Source organism: Gambusia affinis, linkage group LG06 (assembly GCF_019740435.1).
Source record: "Gambusia affinis linkage group LG06, SWU_Gaff_1.0, whole genome shotgun sequence".
NCBI classification, from domain to species: Eukaryota; Metazoa; Chordata; class Actinopteri; order Cyprinodontiformes; family Poeciliidae; genus Gambusia; species Gambusia affinis.
In genome coordinates this window covers 3,359,077-3,381,544 of record NC_057873.1, presented here as the reverse complement: position 1 = coordinate 3,381,544, position 22,468 = coordinate 3,359,077, and the positions used below count along the sequence as shown (strand labels likewise).

At 37.4% G+C, this 22,468-nt stretch overlaps 1 protein-coding gene across 1 annotated transcript; it reads left to right on the top strand.

Annotated features, from left to right (window-relative positions):
• The first annotated feature begins 761 nt into the window (after window positions 1-761).
• Window positions 762-6,521, top strand: foxa3 (forkhead box A3). The gene is made up of 2 exons (XM_044120098.1): window positions 762-1,190; window positions 3,342-6,521. Exons 1-2 carry the CDS (start codon window positions 1,119-1,121, stop codon window positions 4,620-4,622), a joined length of 1,353 nt encoding a protein of 450 aa, XP_043976033.1. The 5' UTR covers window positions 762-1,118; the 3' UTR covers window positions 4,623-6,521.
• Window positions 6,522-22,468: the final 15,947 nt, after the last annotated feature.

Below are 22,468 nucleotides of genomic sequence, written 5' to 3'. Positions count from 1 at the left end.
GAGTTTGGGGAAGAAGACGGCGGTCGCTCTCTCATTCACTGGAGCTGTTCTTGTTACAGGCTTCTCACGTGGAAGAAAGGAGAAGCAGAGACAAGAATATAAAACATCATTTGTTACAGCAGTTTCATTTCACCTGAGACGTGTAACATAAAAATAACATCATCAGCAGGACCAAAATATAAAGTTACGTGGAAATTTCCGTATATTAAGGGAAAAAATTCATATAATAAAAAAATAATAAAACCAGGCAAAAGAAAATGTTTCCAAATAAGTTTCTTTTAATAAAAAAACATCAACAGAAACTGCAAGTGTGTGTGTGTGTGTGTGTGTGTGTGTGCGTGCGTGTGTGTGTGTGTGTGTGTGTGTGTGTGTGTGTGTCTCAGTCAGTGGGTAGAAAATCCACAAATTTACTCGAGTTGAAATACTTCATAGTAATATTTCTTAAAGTACAGTGTAGTAAAAATACTCCTAAAAGTAAATTTGTCCCCCCAAAAAAGTTACTCAAGTAAATGTAACTAGTTAGTATCCAACTCTGCAAACAGGCAATATTTCACTTTATTTATCTGTAAGTTAACTTTTAGTTTTCAGGTTCCCCTGCTGACATCTCGCCCTGCCGGGCGGCCGCTGCAGCCGGCGGGCCAATAAACAGCACACCAGGGGGCCACATCGGCCTTTACGCGCGGCCCTTCCTGGATCCCGACGCGGCGTTGGGATCGGGGCGGAACCTGCAGGCGCCTTTTATAAGCGCAGGAGGAGACGCGCAGTTCCTCACTGTATTTGCGCGCTGCGCCTCCGTCCCATCCAGAGCTGCGTCCCAACCGGCTCCCCGGCGGGAAGCGAAGACAAACGGGCCAGAAGAAGAACCCAACGTCCCTCTGTAATTCATTAACACGATTTTGAAACAATGGATGAGTGAAAAAAATCAGACGAATCCACTGAATTCCTCAGAGGAACATCGCCGGCGCACCGAGGAAACGTTCTGCCCGGATTTTCCATTTGCTGAGGATTGTATTTTTCTTCTATTTAAAAAAAAAAATCAAATAGATATTTCTCACTTTTTTTAAAACATAAACTACGGTTTTAGATATTTTTCTGCTTTCTGAAGACTTGTGTTGGGGATGTTGAGCTCTGTGAAGATGGAAGCGCACGATTTACCAGAGTGGAATACCTTTTACAGCGAGGCCAGCGAGGTAAAAAGAAACTGAAGTCACTCTTACATTTTCATCACGTTACTCATAAATTGTTCTTACTTTATTGTTATTTCTTCGTTTTTATAAAAGGTGGAGCAGTTCGGAGCCCTTTTAGGGTGGCAGATGTTGAAAGAGGGACAAATTTTGTTTGCGCAACAGGAGTTCGACTAAAAAACGTATTTCGATTTAAATTTAAAAAAAAACTTATGTGGAAAAAACCCTAATTTGAATGTGTTTTAAATAATGCTTTAACAAAGTGCATTATTTCAGATGAAAGTCAAGATAAATGTGTTAAACGGTCAAATTTATTCTAATATCTCCCTAAAAGTAACAATTAACCCACTTTTAAAAACGTGGTATTTACAGAGATGTTTTTTAATTCAAATTTAAGGTCAAATGTTTAATTTGGAGCATAAATTTGCGCTTCAAAAGCTCGCCTTCTTTTGTGTTTCCGATGCGCCTGAAAGGTCGCGACCGTTCAGGTGTTAATGACGCATCTTTCCCCTCTTCTTCGCTAATTTAATTATTGCTAATCCCATCAGCAGCTTCGGCTCTCACCTCAGCCCCATGATGAAATTACCAAGAAAGAAAGAACCTGCTAATATTTAACCAATAATCAGTAAGCGGGGCTGCGATATCGTTCCTTCCCGGCGGCAGATTTACGCACTTTACGTCTCCAAAAACACCGTCAACTTCCATTAAAGCAACCAGAATCATCAGTTTAAGTTAAGTTTACTGTGTTTTTGTTATGTTTTGAGGTGTTTTTAGTTTTCTCTTTATTTGATTTGTTTTTCCATGGCGACAGAGGAGGAGGCCGTCTGAGCGGAGAGGCACCATGACGCGTCTTTTTACGCATTTTCAGGTTAACACGGCGGTGTGAAATCCAAGCACTGAGAGACTCATTGTGCATTGATAAGAGAGACTTTTCAGTTTCAAATTGCTGCTTCTGTCCAGTTTGCTTCTGATTAATGTTAAAATTCTGACACTTTTAGATTAATTTATTCATAAAATCAAATTTAATCAATCAATAAATCAAGTTTATTTGTATAATTTCAGCAAAAAGGCAGGACAAAGTGAATAAACATTTATAAAAACAATATATACTTAGAAATAATACATTTTATTGATTGCCATCGTCAATACACGTGGAACATGTTGGTCAATATTCCAGTTATTATGTTTTAGAAGCAACAGGTGGATTTTAAAGAAAGTCAGTGTTTCGGTTGTTTTACTGTTTTCTGGAAGTTTGAACGATTTTACAGAAGCAACATTTTCAGATTTGCTTCTGAAAACTGTGAAAGTCTTGATAATTGTAGGTAATTTTATAAATATAACCAACAACAAGGCAGTTCACGGCTTCAAATCATAAAAAACACAAAAAGTCATGAAAACAAGAATCAGTCACCAGATTGGAAACCAGTAACAAACGTTACATATTCCAGTTGTTATGGTTTAAAAATAACTCTAAACAGGTGGTTTTAAAGAAAGTCAGTGTTTTGGCAGCTGTGCAGTTTTCTGGACAGTTGAAGCAAACTTTTGACATTTGCTTCAGACAAATGTGAAAGTCTTGATAATTTTAGGTAATTTTCTAAATAAAACCAGCAGTTCAAATTGATTTTCCTCATAAAAACACAAAAACGAAAAGTCATAAAAGCAAAAGCAGAAACAAGTTACAAATGTTTCATTTTGTCGACTGCCATCATCAATATACGAATATCTCTGGACGTTTTCCAGAAGCAAAATTTTCACATTTGTCGATTGCCATCATTGATTATTTTGGTCAATATTCCAGTTCGTTTGGTTTCGGCTGTGTTGCAGTTTTCAGGAAGTTTGAATGTTTTATGGAGGCAAAATTTTCACATTTTCTTCTAATAAATGTGAAAATCTTGATAATTTTAGGTAATTTTGATAAATAAGCTCAGCAGTGAGCCTATTCAAAGTGCTTTACATCATAAAACACGCAACAATAAACAGTCACCAATTGAGAAACGAGTGATAAATGTTGCGTATTGTCGATTGCCATTGTTGGTTATGTTGGCTGATATTTTAGTTAGCAACCCAAACAGCCCATTTGGGTTGGAATTGCCGGTGAAAACCGGGTTTAGATGAACTTTTTGACGCTAACCAGATGCTTCCCCCTCCCATATTCAGATGTATTCCTCTCCCAGCACCATGAACCCTGGGCTGGGCTCCATGAGCTCCATGAGCTACATCAACCTGAACCCGGCCACGGCCTCCCCGGCGGGCATGAACATGGCGTACCCCAACTCCAGCCTCAGCAGCTCCTCCCTGGCCTCCATGGGAACCGGGCCCAGTCACATGTCTCTGTCCCCGGTGGCGTCCTCCCTGTCCTCCAGCAGCCTCACCCCGCTGGGCTCCACCGCCCCGGCCTCCCTGGGCTCCCTGTCCCACTACCAAAACATGAGCCAGTCCATGAGCCAGCTGGGGTATTCCTCCGCCGGCTCCCTAAGCCGGGCCGGACCCAAGGAGATCCCGCCGAAGCCGTACCGGCGCTCCCTGACCCACGCCAAGCCGCCATACTCCTACATCTCCCTCATCACCATGGCGATCCAGCAAAGCAGCAGCAAGATGCTCACCCTGAACGAGATCTACCAGTGGATCATGGACTTGTTCCCCTACTATCGCGAGAACCAGCAGCGCTGGCAGAACTCCATCCGCCACTCGCTGTCCTTCAACGACTGCTTCGTGAAGGTGGCGCGCTCGCCGGACAAGCCGGGCAAAGGCTCCTACTGGACTCTGCACCCGCAGTCCGGCAACATGTTCGAGAACGGCTGCTACCTGCGGCGCCAGAAGCGCTTCAAGATCGAGGACAAGGCGGCCAAGAAGGGAGCCAAGAACCAGGAGGGGGCGTCGGGGAAGGGAGACCGCCTGGGGGAGGATCGGAGTCCGACCGGCGGCTCGGAGGGAGCGGAGTCCGCCCACTCAGATAACTCCCACCCCAGCTCCTCTGACGACCAGCCACACCAGAGGAACACCCTGGTCTCCCTGGACTGCCCCCCACTGTCCTCCTCTCACCTCCACAGCCCGCCGGCCTCCTCCGCCTCCTCCTCCATGTCCCTCTCTGGATCCTCCCCGACCTCCAACTCTCTCCTCCACTCCCAAACTTTGGCCCTCGGCTCCCACCTGCTGCCCAGTGCCATGCAGCCGCACATGGACCTACAAAGCGACCCACTCAAGTCGCTGGATCCCCACTACAACTTCAACCACCCGTTCTCCATCACCAACCTCATGTCCAACGAGCAGAAGATGGACCTCAAGTCCTACCAGGACCAGTTCATGGCCTACAACAGCTACGCCAGCAGCTCGCCGGTGGGAGTCAAGCAGATCTACGACAGCTCCAGCCCGGCCGCCATGGACTCCGGAGCGTACTACCAAACGCTGTGCAGCCGCTCGGTGCTCAACGCCTCCTAATAAGGACAACACACATACATATTTACACAAACACACACACACACACACACACACACACACCCACACAGACACCTTTCTGCAAATGGTGAACCAAGATGGAGGCCTCTCTTTCTAAAATGGACACTGAAGCTCTTCGAGGAACTGAAAACAAACTGTTTGCTTTTCTCAAAGAAGGAAACTGTGTAGTTACACGAGAAGCGATGAAGAAGATGCAGCTAACTACTTTCATTATGGGCAGAGTTATTTGTGGCGCCCGCTCTAGGGTGGCACCCCCACACTGCAAAAACACAAAATCTTACTACCTACTACTTAGTTGTTGTTTTTTCTAGTTTATAGTGCAAATATGTAAAATATGTCTTATTTCAATATACTTGAAATAAGACAAAACTAACTTACAAATAAATTTTAAGCATGAAATAGGAGCTTATATTTAGTCAACAATTTTTTAACAATTAGTAAAAAGTTCTGGTTCCACTGGTGGAATATTCCACTGCATCGTTACCTAGCAACCCCAGTCAAACCCAGACCGTTACCTAGCAACCTAGTTCTAGTTCCAGATTATTTCACTTATTACATGAGAAAAATGTCTCTTTATATGTGAAATAATCTGCCAGTTGAACTAGAACGGCGTTGCGTTGCTAGGTTACGAGTTGGGTTTAGCTGGGGTTGCTAGGTGACGGTGCGGTGGAATACTCTGCTTTTTCATAAAATTACTGAATTACTGAATTAAAACAAGTGCCTATATCTTGCTGAAAATTTGCTTGTAAGTTAGTTTTGTCTTGTTTCAAATGATGTTTGCGCTATGAAAATACTTGGTAAGATTTTGTGTTACTGCATCAGATTCTGTGTCCGCAGGGCGAAAATTAAACCTGTATACAGTGTAAATAAAGGGAACATGCAGGGGGGAGAGGATGAGATTTGTGTCTATTTATGAAGGGAATAAATTTTAATATATCTTGCACTGACAAAAGAAAGCGGGTTATCCAACTTTTAAAAAATGAGTTAATTTGCTACAAGTAATCAAATTAAGTTTATCCAAGTAAATATATTGAGTTCATTAAGTTGTCAAATGTAAATAAAGTAGGCTTATTTCGATGTGAAACAAATTAACTCAGTTTTTTTGAGCTGGAGCGCCGTTCTCTTTTTTTTCAGTGAAGTCGCGCCGGTTACAACCCAAAGCTCAATTTTCAGGTTACTGCTTCAGTAATTTCAGCGTTACAGCAATTTATTTTTTATTTTATTTTTTTTTTTGCAAAACTTAAAGTCCTGATAGAATAAAACAAAGCAACTGTGGTAAGAAAAAGAAAAAGACTTTTAAAATATGTATAAAAGGTTGTTTTCATGGCCCAAGATGTTCGTGTTGTTCCGTAAATATGGTGGCGAACAGACAGTTACCGAAAAACGGAGGGAGAGATGCACTAAGAGGAGGATTTACATACAGTACTTTGCACTCTGGAGCTCCCACAGGCCAGGTGAGCTGATAGCGTGAGTGTTGGTGTGTGTGTGTGTGTGTGTGTGTGTGTTACATCAACGCCTTCCTTGTGTCGGAACGGGGGCTGGGGGTGTCAAGTGACCCTCCGACGTCCAAAACGTGCCTTTTCTTCAAACGCCTGCTGATCTGACAAGAGATCAATCTGCTGAAGGATTTTTTTTTTTGTTTTTGTTTTTTTTTTTGCAGGAGTTTCAGGTCACATGATGTTTAAGTTTCAAACAGAAATGTCTTCTATTTAAGCTATGTTGCTTTACGAACTCTGAAAGTGTGCTGATATAATATATATTTTTGTTTTTCTGTTCTGTTTTTGTTGATGTTGTTGGTGGTTTTACATGTGATTAAAATGATTCATTTTTCTTATTAAAAAAGGCAAAAATGTGGGGAAGAAATTGTGCATTTTTTAAATTTCTTTTTTAAAATGAAAACTTTTTATGTGCAGGATTTCTTTTTTTTTTTTTTTTTGCGTCCAGTCAATCAGTCTGGCTGCGTTTAGCAGCAGCTTGTTGAAACCAAATGACTGTGGAGTGCGACATGTCAGACTAAACACGCTCAGATCCCGCTGAGAGACTCAAAGCTCTTCGCTTCCGAGTCAGACCGGAGTTTTCCGAAAAATGACGACCTTTCCTGCTGACCCTGCACAAATAAAACTAACAGAAGAAACTACAAAAACAAAGAGGGAAAGGAAAAATGAGGCAGATGATGTTAAAACCGAGCAGAAATCTACAAAAAAAAATTTTAAATGTTGCAGTTTTGCATTTTGAAACTGGTTTTTAAATGAATCTCTTAACAGTATCAAACGTAGCAGGAGCAATTTGAAAATTAAAATTCAGCTACAAGCTTTTATTTATGTTAACGCGGGGCACTAAAAAAGGAAACAAATTTTATTTGTAATCAAATTAATTTTACTCAAATACATTTATTAAGTTGTCAGTGTAATTTATTTACATTGGAACATAAATAAATTAGGTTTGACCAGCTTAATTTGATTACTAACAGCAAATTAAACTGGAGCTCCACTCTGGTTTGTTCAGTGTGGATAATTGACAAAAATTCACATGCACACTCATCTACCCTGAATGCAACATTTCAAGGAAACGGAAAAAAAATCAAAGTTTCAACAGAAGCACAAATTTTTGTTTTAACAAGATTTTAAAATTACTTTATTCCTTATTAAAACCAGACTAAATTCTGTAAGGTTGTAACTGTAAAACATCAACAGCTATTGGGATTTTTAGATGTCGTTTAAAAGAAATAGGAGACGACAGAGTCAGAGCACTGAAAAACACAAAATCTTACCAAATATTTTTAGTCTAGTTTCTAGTGCAAATACATTAGTACACATGGAGTTAGGCAAAAATCATTTACAAGTAACATTTCATCAAGAAATATGAGCTTTTTTAAGTAAATAATATATAAGTGTTGATTATAAAGTTCTAGTTCCACTGCCAGATTACATTATAATAAGACCATTTTCCCATGAACTAATCAGCCAGTGGAAAGAGTATTTTCATCAATATTAAGGAATAATTGACTAAAATCAAATCAAGCTCCTATTTCTTGATTAATGAGATTCTCTGTAATAAAAGAGATGTCTTGTTTACGTTAAAATCCTGCCTGATTCTTTTTCTGTCTTGTTAAAATACAGTTTAAATCCCCCCCAATTATTAAAGCATCGCCGTCTGAAAATAAGAAAAGTTTAACTCTTCTTTCTGCCCTCCCCTCTTCTTCACTCTTTTTAATCACACCGAAATTATTATTTGTGAGTTTCCTACAGGCTTTTATGTCAAAAATGTAAGTTTTTCAGAAATATCTGGATGCATTTTCGCATTTTAAACAACAAATCCCCAAATTACATCACATATTTATACTGAGGCAGAGATGGATGGAAACAAAGATTTATATATGGATGGATTAAAACAGAGAAAATGGATGGATGGATGGACAAACAATCTTTTTATACTCCATCATTTCTTCAATATTCATGCACAAAAATACTTTAAACTGGGTAAATCATCCCTGGAAAACTCATAAACCCGAAATTTTTTCAGCGTTTTCCTTCACTTAATTTTCAAACTAACAACCAAATAGCATTAAAACGTCTTAAACTTCAGTAAATACCAATCCAATTTAAAAGTTACTGTAAGGTCTCCCTGGAAGCAAAGCATAACAATATTTTCGTAAAAATGTAACTTATACCTCAGGAAATGGTGACTTGTCTTCAGTTACCATGGTGACGCAGTTCGTCACCTAGCTTCCACAGCTAGCTTCCGCACAGCTAGCTTTAGCGCGGTTAGCTCGATAAGATAAACCAGCGCCTTACCTGTTATGTTCCTCACACACACCGGAGGTCGGCCCAGGTGTGACCGACGTGACCGACTCCGTCCTCGGGGAGAAAGGAGATTAAACTATTTACACGGAATAACTCGGTGTGGGGTTTGAAACGGCAACAGTTTCAACCGCCTCTCCTGTAATCTGTAACCCACGGTTGACCCACTTTCTGAACGTGAGAATCTGGCAAAACAGATACGAGCCACCGATAAACGTCTGGATGGCCACAATAAAGATATGATTTAGCTTCTAGTTTGTGGGGAAACCCGTGTTTATCGCACTTTTCTATTACTGACTGTTTACATCATAAAATAAATCCACTCTCTTAGAAATCTGTTTGGGTTTTTTTCACCCTTCTTGTCACATTTGTTTAGATGTTTTGAAACACAAACTAGTCCACTACTGGAGAGTGGAAGGAAAATCATTAAATTTTTAGGTTAATTTAGTTTTTACAAAAATAAAAGCTTCTGTATTTAGTTTACTTTATTCTTTTTCCAATAAATCAAATGAAACTGCATGCAAAAGCTAAGACAAAATTAGCTTGTAAAACACAACACATTGCAAAAACACAGAATCTTACCAAGTGTTTTGTTTAGTCTATTGTACAAATATGTTAACACACTTGAATTAAGACAAAACTAACTTACAAATGACTTCTCATCAAGATATGGGAGCTTGTTTTAAGTCAATAATAATAATGATGCTTATTTCACTAATAATATAAAATGGAAAAAATGTCTCGATAAGTGAAATAATGAAACCAGCACTTTTTCACCAATATTAAGGAAAGGAAACCATAAGCTCTCCTCATTACATAACCTTGTCTATTTTGATAATGATATTTCCCATTTCTGTTATACTTTTTGGTCAAATTAACAAATATATTTCAGATCTATGACTATTTTTTTGCTCTTTGTTGCTACAAAATTAAATGGCTGAGTGACTGACTGGCTTTGGAGGCTGCTTTGCTTTCATATTCAGAAATTGAAATTTCCAACTCATAAGTAGAAAAACCTCAGGCTTGGAAAATAAAAAGGTCTCTTAGGCTTTTTCACACCTGCTAGTCCGATACACTCGGTTCGATTGAGGACCAAAACTGAAGCATTTGTTACGTTTTCAGCTGCTGCGGTTCTCTTCCTCACTGAACCGAGTCAAAAATACCAAACACTTTGAAAAACCTGTTCTCCTCTTTGCCTGTGGGGGCGCTGCACCAAGAACCACTGACAGAAATGACACAAAAACATCTGAAGAAGACACCAAACACAACTTCCTTCTTCAATTAATGACTGATTAACAGGCGTTTGTTGAACTGCAATCAGTTGAATCAGGCACATTAAAGCAGGGAAACCTCTAAAACATGTAGGACAGTGTGCCTTGAGGACCGGGGTTGGGAAACACTGGGCTAAGGCATTTGCTTTGGTTGTATTTACCCAGAAGGCTCTGTGCTGTAGTCCAGTTCCTGCTTTTGTAGCTGTCTCCGGTCTGCTTGGCGTTCACATATGCATTCAATATGCACCAGAGTTCACTTCGACCAAACCCAGACCGAGGTTTGTAGGCGGACCAGAGATAATTGTTTTTGTCCAATTGTGAATTCACAACTCCCCAAATAAACTGGATTTTCTAGACAACCAGAGTGGATTAAAGTGGATTGAAGAAAGCTTTAAACAAACTCAGAGTTCAATATGGCTGCCATGTGAGTATGAGACAAATCGATAGATGCAGAATTTAACCTTCTAAAGGATTGTATCTCATTCAAGTACCTCAACATGCAAAGTTCTTTGTTGCTGCTTTGTCTGCATGTATAAAATGGAGAAAAATACGTCAGCATGCTAGCAACAGTGCGTGGCTGGTCACAGAGTCCAACAGTTTGCAAATCCAACTACTTTTTGCAACATCTGAAAGGTACAAACAGCAAATACACGAATGATGCAAACGCCAAAACATGAAAACAAAGGCAACAGAAAAATGCTGCACTTGCAGGAAATAGAAGCAAAAAAGAAAATGCCAAAAACAGCGAAAAGTTTAAACACTGCTAACACAAAACGGAAGTCCTCCTGACCTCTAGGGGGCGTCTGGGTTTGGTAATGTTACAGACGTAAATGTACCGCTGCTCTAAAATACTGTTTGAAAAAGACATGACGTTTTCTTACTTCCTCCAACTATGACATCTCGTCTTGTTCATAAGATTTGGTGATCGACTCCCCCTAGACCCCCTGCAGTTTTGTGGCGCCAAGTTTGCAACTTGCTGTTGTTTTTGCTATTTGCAACATTGTTCCTTTTGCATTTTACCATTTTTCTGCAGTTGCAGCAGTTTTCTTTTTCTTTTTTGAGTGCGTTTTGGATTTTCATGTCTAATTTCTTGCGCAAAATTCTTAGTACACTTGAAATAAGACAAAATCGACTTTCAAGTAACTTTTCAGCTAGATATAAGAGCTTGTTTTAAGTCAATAATACCTTAAAATTGCTGAAATGTTTTAGTTTCACTGGCAGATTATTTCTCTTTATAACATCAAGAAAAATGTCTTGTTAAAAGTGAAATAATTGATCAATTGGAACACAATCTTCCATAAATACCAAGGAATTATTTACTTAAAAGAAGCTTCTCAATCTCACTAAAAAGTTACTTTTAAGTTAGTTTTGTCTTATTTCAAGAGTACTAAGTTATTTGCCCTAGAATAGACAAAAAGATACATTGTAAGATTTCTATCACTTGGTTGGATGTTCTTGGATAAATTTAGCTTTAATTCATGCAAACAAATACGATTGGAAACAAATTACAGTTTGTGAGGATTAAAACGATGTTTGTCTGATTAGTATGTCATCATCAAGGAGGATTTGAAGCGTGTTAAATGAGTGTGTGTGCTCTGTTAAAGACACGTTAACAGCTCTGTTAAAGGCCTTTCTATGGAGGACAGATACCAGAAATCCAGCATGCAGACCTGAAGATGCAAAAAACTGGACTTTACTGCAAAATGAAGAACAGTTTCATTCTGCAGGAGTTCCAGTTGCTGCTTTGATGAATTAATTTCTCCAAAAAACATAAATAAAGGAGGAAAACTAAGGAACAAAGAGAGAAAGGGTGGCGTGCTTTAAGGAGTGCAATGCAAATGAGGCACTGCATCCTGGATCCTGTTAGCGGGACAAACTGTTTATACTTGTCATAGCCTGAGGAAAGAGAGAGCGAAGGGAGGGAGAGAAGGAGAGGCTTTCAGTTTAGCCCTCAGGACAAACTCTCTGTTTCTTGTGAAAAATAAATAGATTAAATGAGAAAGCGATAGGTAAGTCAGCCATCGAGTCAGGCCGGTAATCTGAGTCTCATCTTACAACCACATCACACGGATGAGCTGTTCGTTGTGAACCAGCAAATATGCACCACTTTTGGCACAAAAGTCATGAATTTTAAATTAGCTTCAGTTAAGATGCACTTTATTTATGGTTTTAACATTAAAAACAGGATTTCTATTTAAACAACCCGAGTCGATGCTCTGCAGAAACACATGTGGTTGCAGTTTCTACCAAGTTTGAACATTTAGATGCTGAAAAACTGCCTCAAAATCAGCGAGAGCAACTGTAATCAGCAACATTTAGATTTTACCACAAATTACTCTACTACACTGTAAAAAACACAAAATATTACCAAGTATTTTAATGTGGTTTATAGCGCAACTCTCTTAGTACACTATAAATAAGTCAAAACTAACTTAGAAGTAATTTTTTTCCAAGATATGGGAGCAGGATTAATAAAGTTTAACCTAACCTTCTTTTAAGTGAATAATTCCTTAATATTGATAAAAATGTTCAAGCTCCACCTGCAGATTATTTAATCTATATCAAGGCATTTTCCCGTGTTATACGTGAAATAATCTGGAATTACTGACTTGAAACAAGCTCCTATATTTTGTTGAAAAGTTGCTTATATGTCAGTTTTGTCTTATTTATGTCTGTTAAGTTTTTTCTTCTAGAAAATAGACCAAAAATCAAAAGCAGTTGGTAGGATTTTTATGTTTTTGCAGTGTAGTAATATGAAATATCCAACATGTTTAAGTAAGTATTCATTTTAATAACAAAGTAGTCAAAAATGTCAGAGTCAAACACTTTATAGGATCATTTTTCCAGTTTTGGGTACAAAAAGATATTCAACTACGTTTAAACTTTAAATAATGCAAAAACACAAAATCTCACCAAGTATTTTTGATTTTTGGTTTACTGCAAATATCTCAGTACACTTGAATTAAGACAAAATTAACATTTCAGCAAAATATAGAAGACAAGACAATTTCCCCGTGTTATAAAATAATCTGCCGGTGCAACTAAAACTTTTTCATCAATATTAAGGAATTAATGATATAAAACAAGCTCCTATATATTTTTGAAAAGTTACCTAAAAGTTAGTTTTGTCTGATTTTAGTGAGCTAAGATATTTGCACTAGAAAATAGACCTAAAGTACTTGGTAAGAACTCTGGCTCTTTCTCTATGTGACTTCTCATATAATTAAAACACAGTTTATCCTAAACATGCTAATGCTAGCAGAGCTGCGGATGGGATAAAACCAGGCGAGTTGTTCTTGTTGTGGATAAGGCTGCAGGTTATGAGGAGAAACGGATCGGGAGGTTGGTTTGGATTCAGAGCAGCTCAGAGAGGATTCGTCCAGTCAGTCTGACGGAGGCTCCGATAAGCGGCTGGACTTTGCTCCGGCAGCCGTGGGTGTTGCAAAGAGGCCCGAGATAAACTGCTGGCCTGGGAGACGAACGCAGTAGAGGAGGCTGATTACGTTTAACCTGCTGCTGGGTTTGTGTGTCTGTGTGTGTGCACGTGTATGTTTGTGTGCGTTAGTGGAGGGTATCGATCTAAACGCCACCATTGGCTCAAAAAATAAATAAAAGGAAATAAAGAAGACTAAATCCTCCTTGATATTAGGCAAAGTTGTTCAAGTTTATGTTATGTTTAATTCTGAGTATCATTAGCTGGTTTCCATTGCTAATTTGCACAAAAAATATGTCAATATTCTGCTAAGGTTGAAAAGAAACAACAAAACAATTTTGTAATTGTGGCATTCCCGATAAATAAGAAACACAATTAAAGTAACACATGATAACAGTTTTTACACGATGTCATTAAAAAACACGCAGCGCCGTCATGCTCCACCTACTTCCTGTTCTCGTCTTATTTGTCGTTTCTGTCAGTAGTAGCATCGTGTTGTTGATCATGTGACTCGTGTGAGGCAAAAATAAAAGTGTTTCCATTGCAGTTTTGTGAAATAAACCAAATTCAATATGGCCAAAAATTATCTGACTCTACGAACACAAACTTTTTATTGAAAAACATGTTTTTTTTATTGCTGTATTTCCATTAAGCAAACGTATTTTCGGAAGTTCAATTTGCGCAATTTTTATGGTTATTGGAAACACAGCTAATGACCATATAATTGAGCAATTGAAATTTCAAAAAATAATTTCGCTCCATAGAAATGTCAGTTAAAAAAAATGATTTTTCCATAAAAAGGTTTTGGCAGTAAAGTGAGGTGGTGTTTTTGGCCATATGAACATTGTTTTAGTTCAAAAACTGCAATGGAAACACTTTGTTTGCATCCCACAAGTCACATGATCATGAACAGGATGTTACTACAGGCAGAAATGACAAAGAAGACATCAGAAAGCAGTTGGAAGAAATTGTTTTTAATGACACATTAATGGGTTTTTTTAATATTAATGGATTTTCACATAATAAAAGGTCTTTGTGTTGCAATATAAACCAATTTTGATAAAGGCAAAAAAAAAAAAAAAACTAAAAAAACCTACCACATCATCCTAGCGCCAAACCTTTTTAGCAAGAAAAGTTTTTGTTTCAAAATTGCTGTTTCCATTAAAAGAATTTATTTTCCTATATCAAACTGCGCAATTATATGGTCAATATAGAAATACAGCTACTGGCGGAAGCCACAAAGAAGATGACAGGAAGTAGTTGGAGGTTGATGGCGCTGCATATTTTTAATGCCTTGTCACGTGAACAAACTTACTCACCTGTGATTGTAATTTCGTTTCTTGTTTAATGAAAGCACAGCAATTGCCGAAATTGTGTTTTCCCAACATTCGAATATGACAAACTCTTTGCGCACATTTGTAACAGAAACGCAGCCGTTGCGACAAAACACCAGCTGGTTTTGTCACGCAACATGGTCTTCCTTTCTCCTGAAAATAAAAATTCATGTCATCCAAGAAGGTGTGACTTGTTGCCAAGAACGAACGGAGATACGGATCTAACTGTCATGTCGCAGATTAATATGCAACACCTGCGTCTCCTGTTTCAGGATGACTGGACGTGCGCAGGAGGAAACGCAGGGCGTGATATCCTGAAGATCTGCGACGGCCGCCTCCTGTCCCGCTGATGGCCTCAGGTTGTATTTATGAAGCGCTTGGAGAGGGAACCGAAACGAAGGGGAACCCCCCAGTGTGCGCGGCTGTTTGTTTCATCAAATAAACCAGGAGATCAGCTCCTCTTCCTGCATCTCCACCGTAAACTCACTCAATCATTCAAAAGCAAACAACCGCTGTACTTCACCTCAGGCCAAACAAGCTCCCAGAGTCCTTTTGCTACACACAGTTTACTGTAAATTATCAGAATTATCAAAGAGATCATCTCTAACCGCTCCACTACTATTATAATGGCAAACATGGAGTCATAAATAAGCAAATAACAGGTCTGGTTGACGGTGTTCAGTTGATAAACGGTTTGTCTATTACGGCTGAAAGGAGAAATCGGATTAATTCATTTAGAAAGTAATCAACTAATTTAGCAACGGATTAATCAAACACGTCCTTTTTCCAAAATAACATACCAAGAGTACCAATTAAGCCAAAACTGTACAACAAATATCAAAATTTGGCATTTCAAATGACTAATTAGATTAATCGGGATTACTTCATTTAAAAAAATTATCAACTAATTTAGTAATTTAATTAATCAAAAAAGGCAATTTTCTAAAATAACATTTTTACAGCACCAATTAAGCCAAAATTGTACAAAAATATACACATTTTGCATTTGAAATTATTAATCCAACTAATTATGATTAATTTATTATGAAAATAATCATCAACTAATTTAATAATCATTTCCTATAGAGAAGGTAATTTAGCCAAAATTATACAGAAATAACAACATTTTGCATTTGAAATGATTAATCAAATAAATTGTGATTGAACAATTATTGAAATGATTATCGATTGATTTAATAATTGGTTAATCGTTAACTAAAAAACGGTCATTTGGAGAAAGAACAAAGAAAGAAAGAAAAAAATCTACATTTTGCATTTAAGTTATAAGGAAAAACTTGTATATAAACTTGTTCTTCCCAAAACTCATCAAGTGACAGTTTTAGCTTCATCTGGTTCAAATTCTGTAAAATTGCTGTAATTTGTTTTCTATGTAATGGCGTCTCCAAGTACTAAACAGCAGCTACACATGCATACAAGTATTAACAAACTTGCTCTTAGGACAACTGATTCATAAGATATATTTTATTTTCTTGTTTTTAGGTGACCCGCCCCTTTCTGATGCCGCCCTGGGCAACTGCCCATATCAAAAACCGCCAATGTAAAAATGTTTTAATGCCCAAACCAAATAAGTCTGAAGTTTCTCAGTTTTCCGAGGTTTTGTATTCAGGAAGGCTAAAAGGAAGCCATTTTGTTTAAAGTTTGAAAAGTCCCCCTCCACTCATTTCCTATGGAGCTGCCGTTTGTCCTCGCCCCCTTTCTGATGCCGCCCTGGGCAACTGCCCTCATAAAAACCGCCACAATTTCAGATCAGAAAACACAGAGGTCAAAGGTGTCACATTTCTCCATCGCTGCTGTAAATTAGCCGACCAACAAGTGGACCGTGACGGTACCAGGAGGGTGTGAGGAGGCATAAAAGGCCCAGAAGTGTGAAGAGACCTTCAGGAATGCTGGCCAACATCTGGAAGGCATGTGTTGGGTCGGACTGCCTGTGTGTGCTACCGGCTAGACTTTAGGACAACAGCAGTTGAATTGAAGTGACAGCCTGCTGTAAATCTCAGACCGTACAACACATAATCTGGACACATAAACAGAGACACACAGGGCATGTCCAAGGCTTAAGACAAGCTCCTATGACTTGCTGAAGAGCTACTTTTAAGTTAGTTTGTCTTATTTCAAGTGTACTAAGACATTTGCACTAGATATTAGAGCAAAATTATTTGGTAAAATGTTGTGTTTTTGCAGTGTAAGTTGAAACAATCCTGTATTGTACATATTAAACCAGCCTTTTTGTTAGAAATACATTGCTAATTTGTGGTTGGACACCTTTTAACATTACAATGGGTGTAAACTGTAAAATTAACATTTTGTACACTGCAAAAACAAAATCTCGTCAAGTAATTTTGGTCTAGTTTTTAGTGGGAACATCTTGAATTAAGGCAAAGCTACCTTACAAGTAACTTTTTTGGTTAGCTATAGGAGCTTGTTTTAAGTCAATAATTCCTTAATATCAATAAAAAAGTTCTAGTCCCACCGGTAGAACATTCCAAGAGCCGTTACCTAGCAACCCCAGCTAAACCTAGCTCGTAACCTAGCAACATAGTTCTAGTTCCACTGGTAGATTCTTTCAGTTACAACAAGGAAAAAATGTCTATAAGTGGAATGATGCACCAACTGAGCTAGAACTTTTTCATCAACATAAAGAAATAATTGATTTAAAACAAACTCCTATTTTTTGCTGAATAGTCACTTTTTTACAAATTTTGTCTTACTTGAATTGTACTAAGAAATTTGCAATTGAATCTGGACAAAAAAATTTACTTAGGAAGATTATGTGTTTTTACAGCACTTTAGCATTAGCTTTTGCTAAACACCATGTTGGTATCCCTTAGCGTTAGCAGGACTAATACTTATGATTTGGGCTCGAGGGTTGACAGAGCTAACTTTATAGCTAGCAGTGTGTATCCCTGTTTATACTTGTTTTCCCTCTTTTTCTTTCAAGCTCTTTGTCTTTACAATTGTTATATAAAATTTGCTCTGTTTTTTTGCCTGTATCAATGTCAACATTTACTCTCATCAACCTAGCTAATGTTCAAGCAGGACCATGAATCAGACTTTGGAAACTTATGAGTTTGCTTTGATTTACTGCCAGTTCGAATGAGGAAAAATAGGAAATATTTATTTTCAATTTACTCTAATGTGCAAAAAATAAACACCTTTAAAGCCACCAGGTTCATTTTAAATTACTTTTAAATGATCAGGCAACAATTGAAAACCAGAGAATTTATGAACCATTAATCTTGGTAATACAGAACCTTTGCTACTCTGCTACTACTTTAATGACTTGCTTTCATGAAGGTTTACCTTCATAAACAATTATCCCATTAAGTGCAAATGAAAACACCTCTTTGTGGGTGGCTGCATGTCATAAATCCAATGTTTGAAAAGTAGTTTGTTGGAAGAATAGACTAAAGTAGCCAATCGGAGGAACAATATGCCTTCGCAGAAGCTATGTCCTTTTGGCATGATTGAACAGTTGAGGGGAACAACCAATTGATTATTTTATTCCAGGGGTCGGTTGTGAGTCAGGAGGCACCGACTGGAATGTGAAAGGTTTGATTCTTCAGTCTGCATGTCAGAACGCCGTCAGGAACAGATACGGAGCCCACGTTGTCCACAACGTGCTCATTGGTATTCCTCTCCGTGTGTGTGATGTAGAAATACATTCAGTTTGTAAAGTCAATGAAACGCTTGTGAATGGGTGAAATCGACAGGACTTTAATAGTTCTGCTTCTAAAGATGTGTTGAAAAACTTCAGATAAATTCAAAAATAAAATTCTACATTAAAGCAAAGTATGTAGCTTTTATGAAGAACATATTTTAGATACTTGTTGGTGCTGTCTCTATAAGACCTGAAACAACCAATCTGAGGTAGGAGGCGGGTTTTGGAGCTGTCAATCAACTTGTGCTCTCTGATACCCTGTCATGAATGCTAATGCTAGTTAGCACGACTGCCAACGACGGCTGCTAAACTGTTTTCCTGTACAGTAAGTTGTTTCTTCGTCATTAGCACACTTAGCAGGACGTACATGAGATTCATTGACAGCTCTAAGCCCCGCCTCCGGACTCTGATTGGTTGTTTTTGGTGCATTTCTTCAGATGACAATAGTGGCTCAGGAAGAAGGTGGAGGAGATAGATCATTTCAACAAATATTTTAAAAATATATATTGTAATAAATGTTACATTCTGCAGCTTTTAGAAAATCAGTATAAAGCTCATTTCTCTACCAAAACAACAAAAAAGTTGTGAAAGTTCATCTGGACATTTTAAATGTTCTCTAAGAAAATTGAAAATCATTGCTTCATCTCTATTATTATTATTATTATTATTATTATTATTATTATTATTATTATTATTATTATTATTATTATTATTATTATTATTATTATTATTATAAAAGATTAAATTAACAGAAATGTTTCCACAAATGCAAATTAACCTTTTTTAATGACCAACTTAGTTTATCAAGGGAGCAATGATTCTTTGGATTTTATGTTTATTGGCTAAAATAATTAATATTTAATTATACTCTAGATTTATTAAACAATTCCACATATGTTGGCAGCAGAAATGACTTTTCCTTTTATCTAATGGTTATAAAATGTCCCCCACTTTTGTTTAAATATATGCATTTTTTGCAAGTGATTTTAAAATTAGACCCCAAAGAATCCTGAGAAATTTGGATATTTGCTGTTAAATGAACAAAAGAACTGTAAACAAAACCTTTCCAGAACAAATTTTTTTTTTTTAAATCAGGTTTGCAAAAATGTTGAACCAAATTTGAAGCAAACATAAAATGATGAAGAATCGTGCAAGAACAGCTAAGTAACGGCGTCTTTGGAGAGAGAAGTGAAAACTAAATAATCCCCCAAAATAACATCAAATATTAATACAGCGATTAGGTTCACAGAGGAAAAGAAACGTCTTTAAATATCCTCATCACTCTGACTATTTGCTGCAAATATTTACACCAAATCAGATCTGATCTTCGTGTGCAGCAGAGTAGTTTGCTGCACACAGCAAGATTTCAATCTCCGTTTGAAATCTTGCTGTGTTTTGTCAAGAAATCTGAATTTCATAAAATGCAAATTAGCCGATTTAAAAACAAGCTTAAGTTCATTTAACATGACAAAACAAAGCCAGAACAAAGAGGAGTGATGAAAAGTCTAGACTTAATAAATGTTCCAGTTATTATTAATCAAAAAGCAGCTCTAGGCGGGTTAGCCTTGATTTAAAGGAACTCGGTGTTTCGGATGTTTTTTAGTCTGGAAGTTTGTTTATGGTGCATAAAAACTGAATTCTGCTTCTCCATGTTTGGTTCTGGTTATGTTGGTGCAGATCAGACCAGAACCAGAAGACCTGACAGGTCTGGAAGGTTGATAGAAGAGTAGCAGACCTTTACGCCGCTCAGTGATCGATAAAATACCAGCAGCATTTTAAGTGTCTGATTGATTTGTTAGGCAGACCTGTGAAGTAATCAGTGCGGCTAAAGATAAACGTTTCTCTAGATCTTTCTGACATTAGTCCTCGAATCCTGGAGATGTTCTTCAGGTGATAGAAAGCCGACTTTGTAACCGTCTTTATGTAGCTCTGAATGTTCAGGTCTGAGTCCAGATTTCAGCACAAACACATATTTCAGTCTTTCTGTTTAATGTAAGACATCAGGTATTTTAAGTTCATATCTCTGTAAGATACTACTACTCTACACAATCCCATCTCTGAGAAGCTGAACTCTTTTCAAATCTCCAATTTTTAAATTTTTATTCTGGTGCCATGAAGCCAGAACTCAGCTGGATAAACTGCACTAAAAGTTTTATCTTGCTGCTATTTCAGTCCAAAATTACAAAATCTTACCGAGTATTTTTGTCGTGTTTTCAGTGTAAATATCTTTGTACATTTGGATTAAGACGAAACTAACTTACAAGTAACTCTTCAGCAAGATATAGGCGCTTGTTTAAGTCAGTAATTCCTTAATATTAATGAAAAATTCTAGTTCCACTGCGCTGTTACCTAGCAACCCCAGCCGAGCGCAACCTGTAACCTAGCAACGCAGTCCTAGTTCCACTGCAGATTATTTCACTAAAAATAATTCCACATTATAAGTGAAATAATCTGGATCTAGAACTGGATTGTCAGTTGTTTTAATTAAATAATTATTGAATATTGATTAAAAAAAGTTGTGCTTCTGATTATTTTACATAAAAATATCTTGTTATAAATTAAATAATCTGGCAGTGGAACTACAACTTTTTCATAAATGTTAAGGAATTATTACAGAAAAGTTACTTGTTAGTTAATTATGTCTTATTTCAAGAGAACTAAAATATTTGCATCAGAAACTAGCCTAAAAATACTTAGTAAGGTTTTGTGTTTTTGCAATATAACTTACAAGTAACTTTTCAGCAAAATTTCCAACAATTCTTGAAAAGAAAAAATTAGTTTTCACTTAGAACCTTAACTTATTTCTTCCTATAAATGAAAAGAAAATGGCAGTAATGCTTTTCTAAATTAATATCGAAGACTTGTTTGATATCTTGCAGAAAAGTTATCTAGTTTTGACTTCAGGTGTGGTAAGATATTTGCACTAAAAACTAGACAGATATATTTTTGTTTTTTTAATGTCATACCCGGTTGACATTTGTATTTGTTTATTTCCTGACCAGGTGGAAACTATAACTGTAACTATAAGATTTAAAAATGTAGTAACTTTTCTTTGCAGCTTCAAATCAGGATGTAGTAAAACCGAATCCATCGCCCAGAGTCTCAGAGACTGTCACACCACCGTGAAAACTGCATCCAGGAACTTAGTTCATTAGCTGTGTGTGTACAGCTGGATCCACAAACACACACACGCACACACACATGTAAGCAGCGGCAGTATAACAGCTGCAGTCGTGGCCTGCAATAGAGAGGAGATAAAATTAACAGAGAGGCAAAAGCAGGAGGTTTGAGTCTGCAGATACGCTGTGAGAAAAGGATTTCCACAGCAACTGCTGCAACTAATTGATAAAACTGAGTCACAAAAAAACATTATTTAGCAACAGAAGGCTGTGAATTTAACTATTTGTACAGAATTAAGGTCTTGAATGCGACAAAAACAAAAGAAAAGTCAACAATTGAATGTGAAGCTGGTGTCTGTACAGGTGTGGAGCCCCTTATGCACCTGTCTGTGGGCGGGAACAGGTGGACAGGTAATTTAAGATGACTGCTCTCAGTGTCAGGGTGTGCAAATATAATATGTGATCTGAATACTTCTCATGTCATAACATAACGGATGGAAAATATCAAACAGATGGGACTGGACCAAGACAACAAAAGCAAATGGCCGCTCTGTTATTGTTGGATGAAGAAAACTCAAGACGTCCCATCATGCATCTGCTTATATGTTTTTTGTGTAAAGCGAATTTAGTGACACGATAACTTGGAACATCAGGATTACGTTAGCTTTGTTTCCATTCACAATATGATGGCGCAATTTGACATTTGACATCAAAAATAAACTTTCTGAGTAGTCCCTCATATTGAACATCCATGTGGCAACAGTGGAGAGGAAAAACTCCCTTTTAACAGGAAGAAACCTCTAGCAGAACCAGAACAAACAGAACACCAGACCAGGTGTGGCTTCTGAGCATTTTACTTCTTTTTATGTCCATATACTTAGATTTTAAAATGATCTTTTTGTCTTTGATTGCATTGCTCATATATTTTCTTACTTGTTTAAGGAATATTGAATTATGAGCAAATTGTATTTGTCTTGTGTACAGTTTTACATTAACAGCATTCCATAAATTAACAAAAATCAGTATAATTGGAATAAATAGAATTATCTCCATAATAATGAAGGATTGCTGTCTGAACACATTACTATTGTTGGTAACTAATCTTATTATATCAGTTTAAATTAAACTTAAAGCAAAGCGAACCAAACAAAAAGGAGCAGATTTTAAACTAAAAACAATAATATTTTTTTAT

Excerpts from the sequence above, each read along its gene's own strand:
- foxa3 (XM_044120098.1), top strand. The coding sequence starts at position 1,119 with ATGTTGAGCTCTGTGAAGATGGAAGCGCACGATTTACCAGAGTGGAAT. Across the intron at positions 1,191-3,341 it reads TTTACAGCGAGGCCAGCGAG|ATGTATTCCTCTCCCAGCAC; the intron begins GTAAAAAGAAAC and ends TCCCATATTCAG.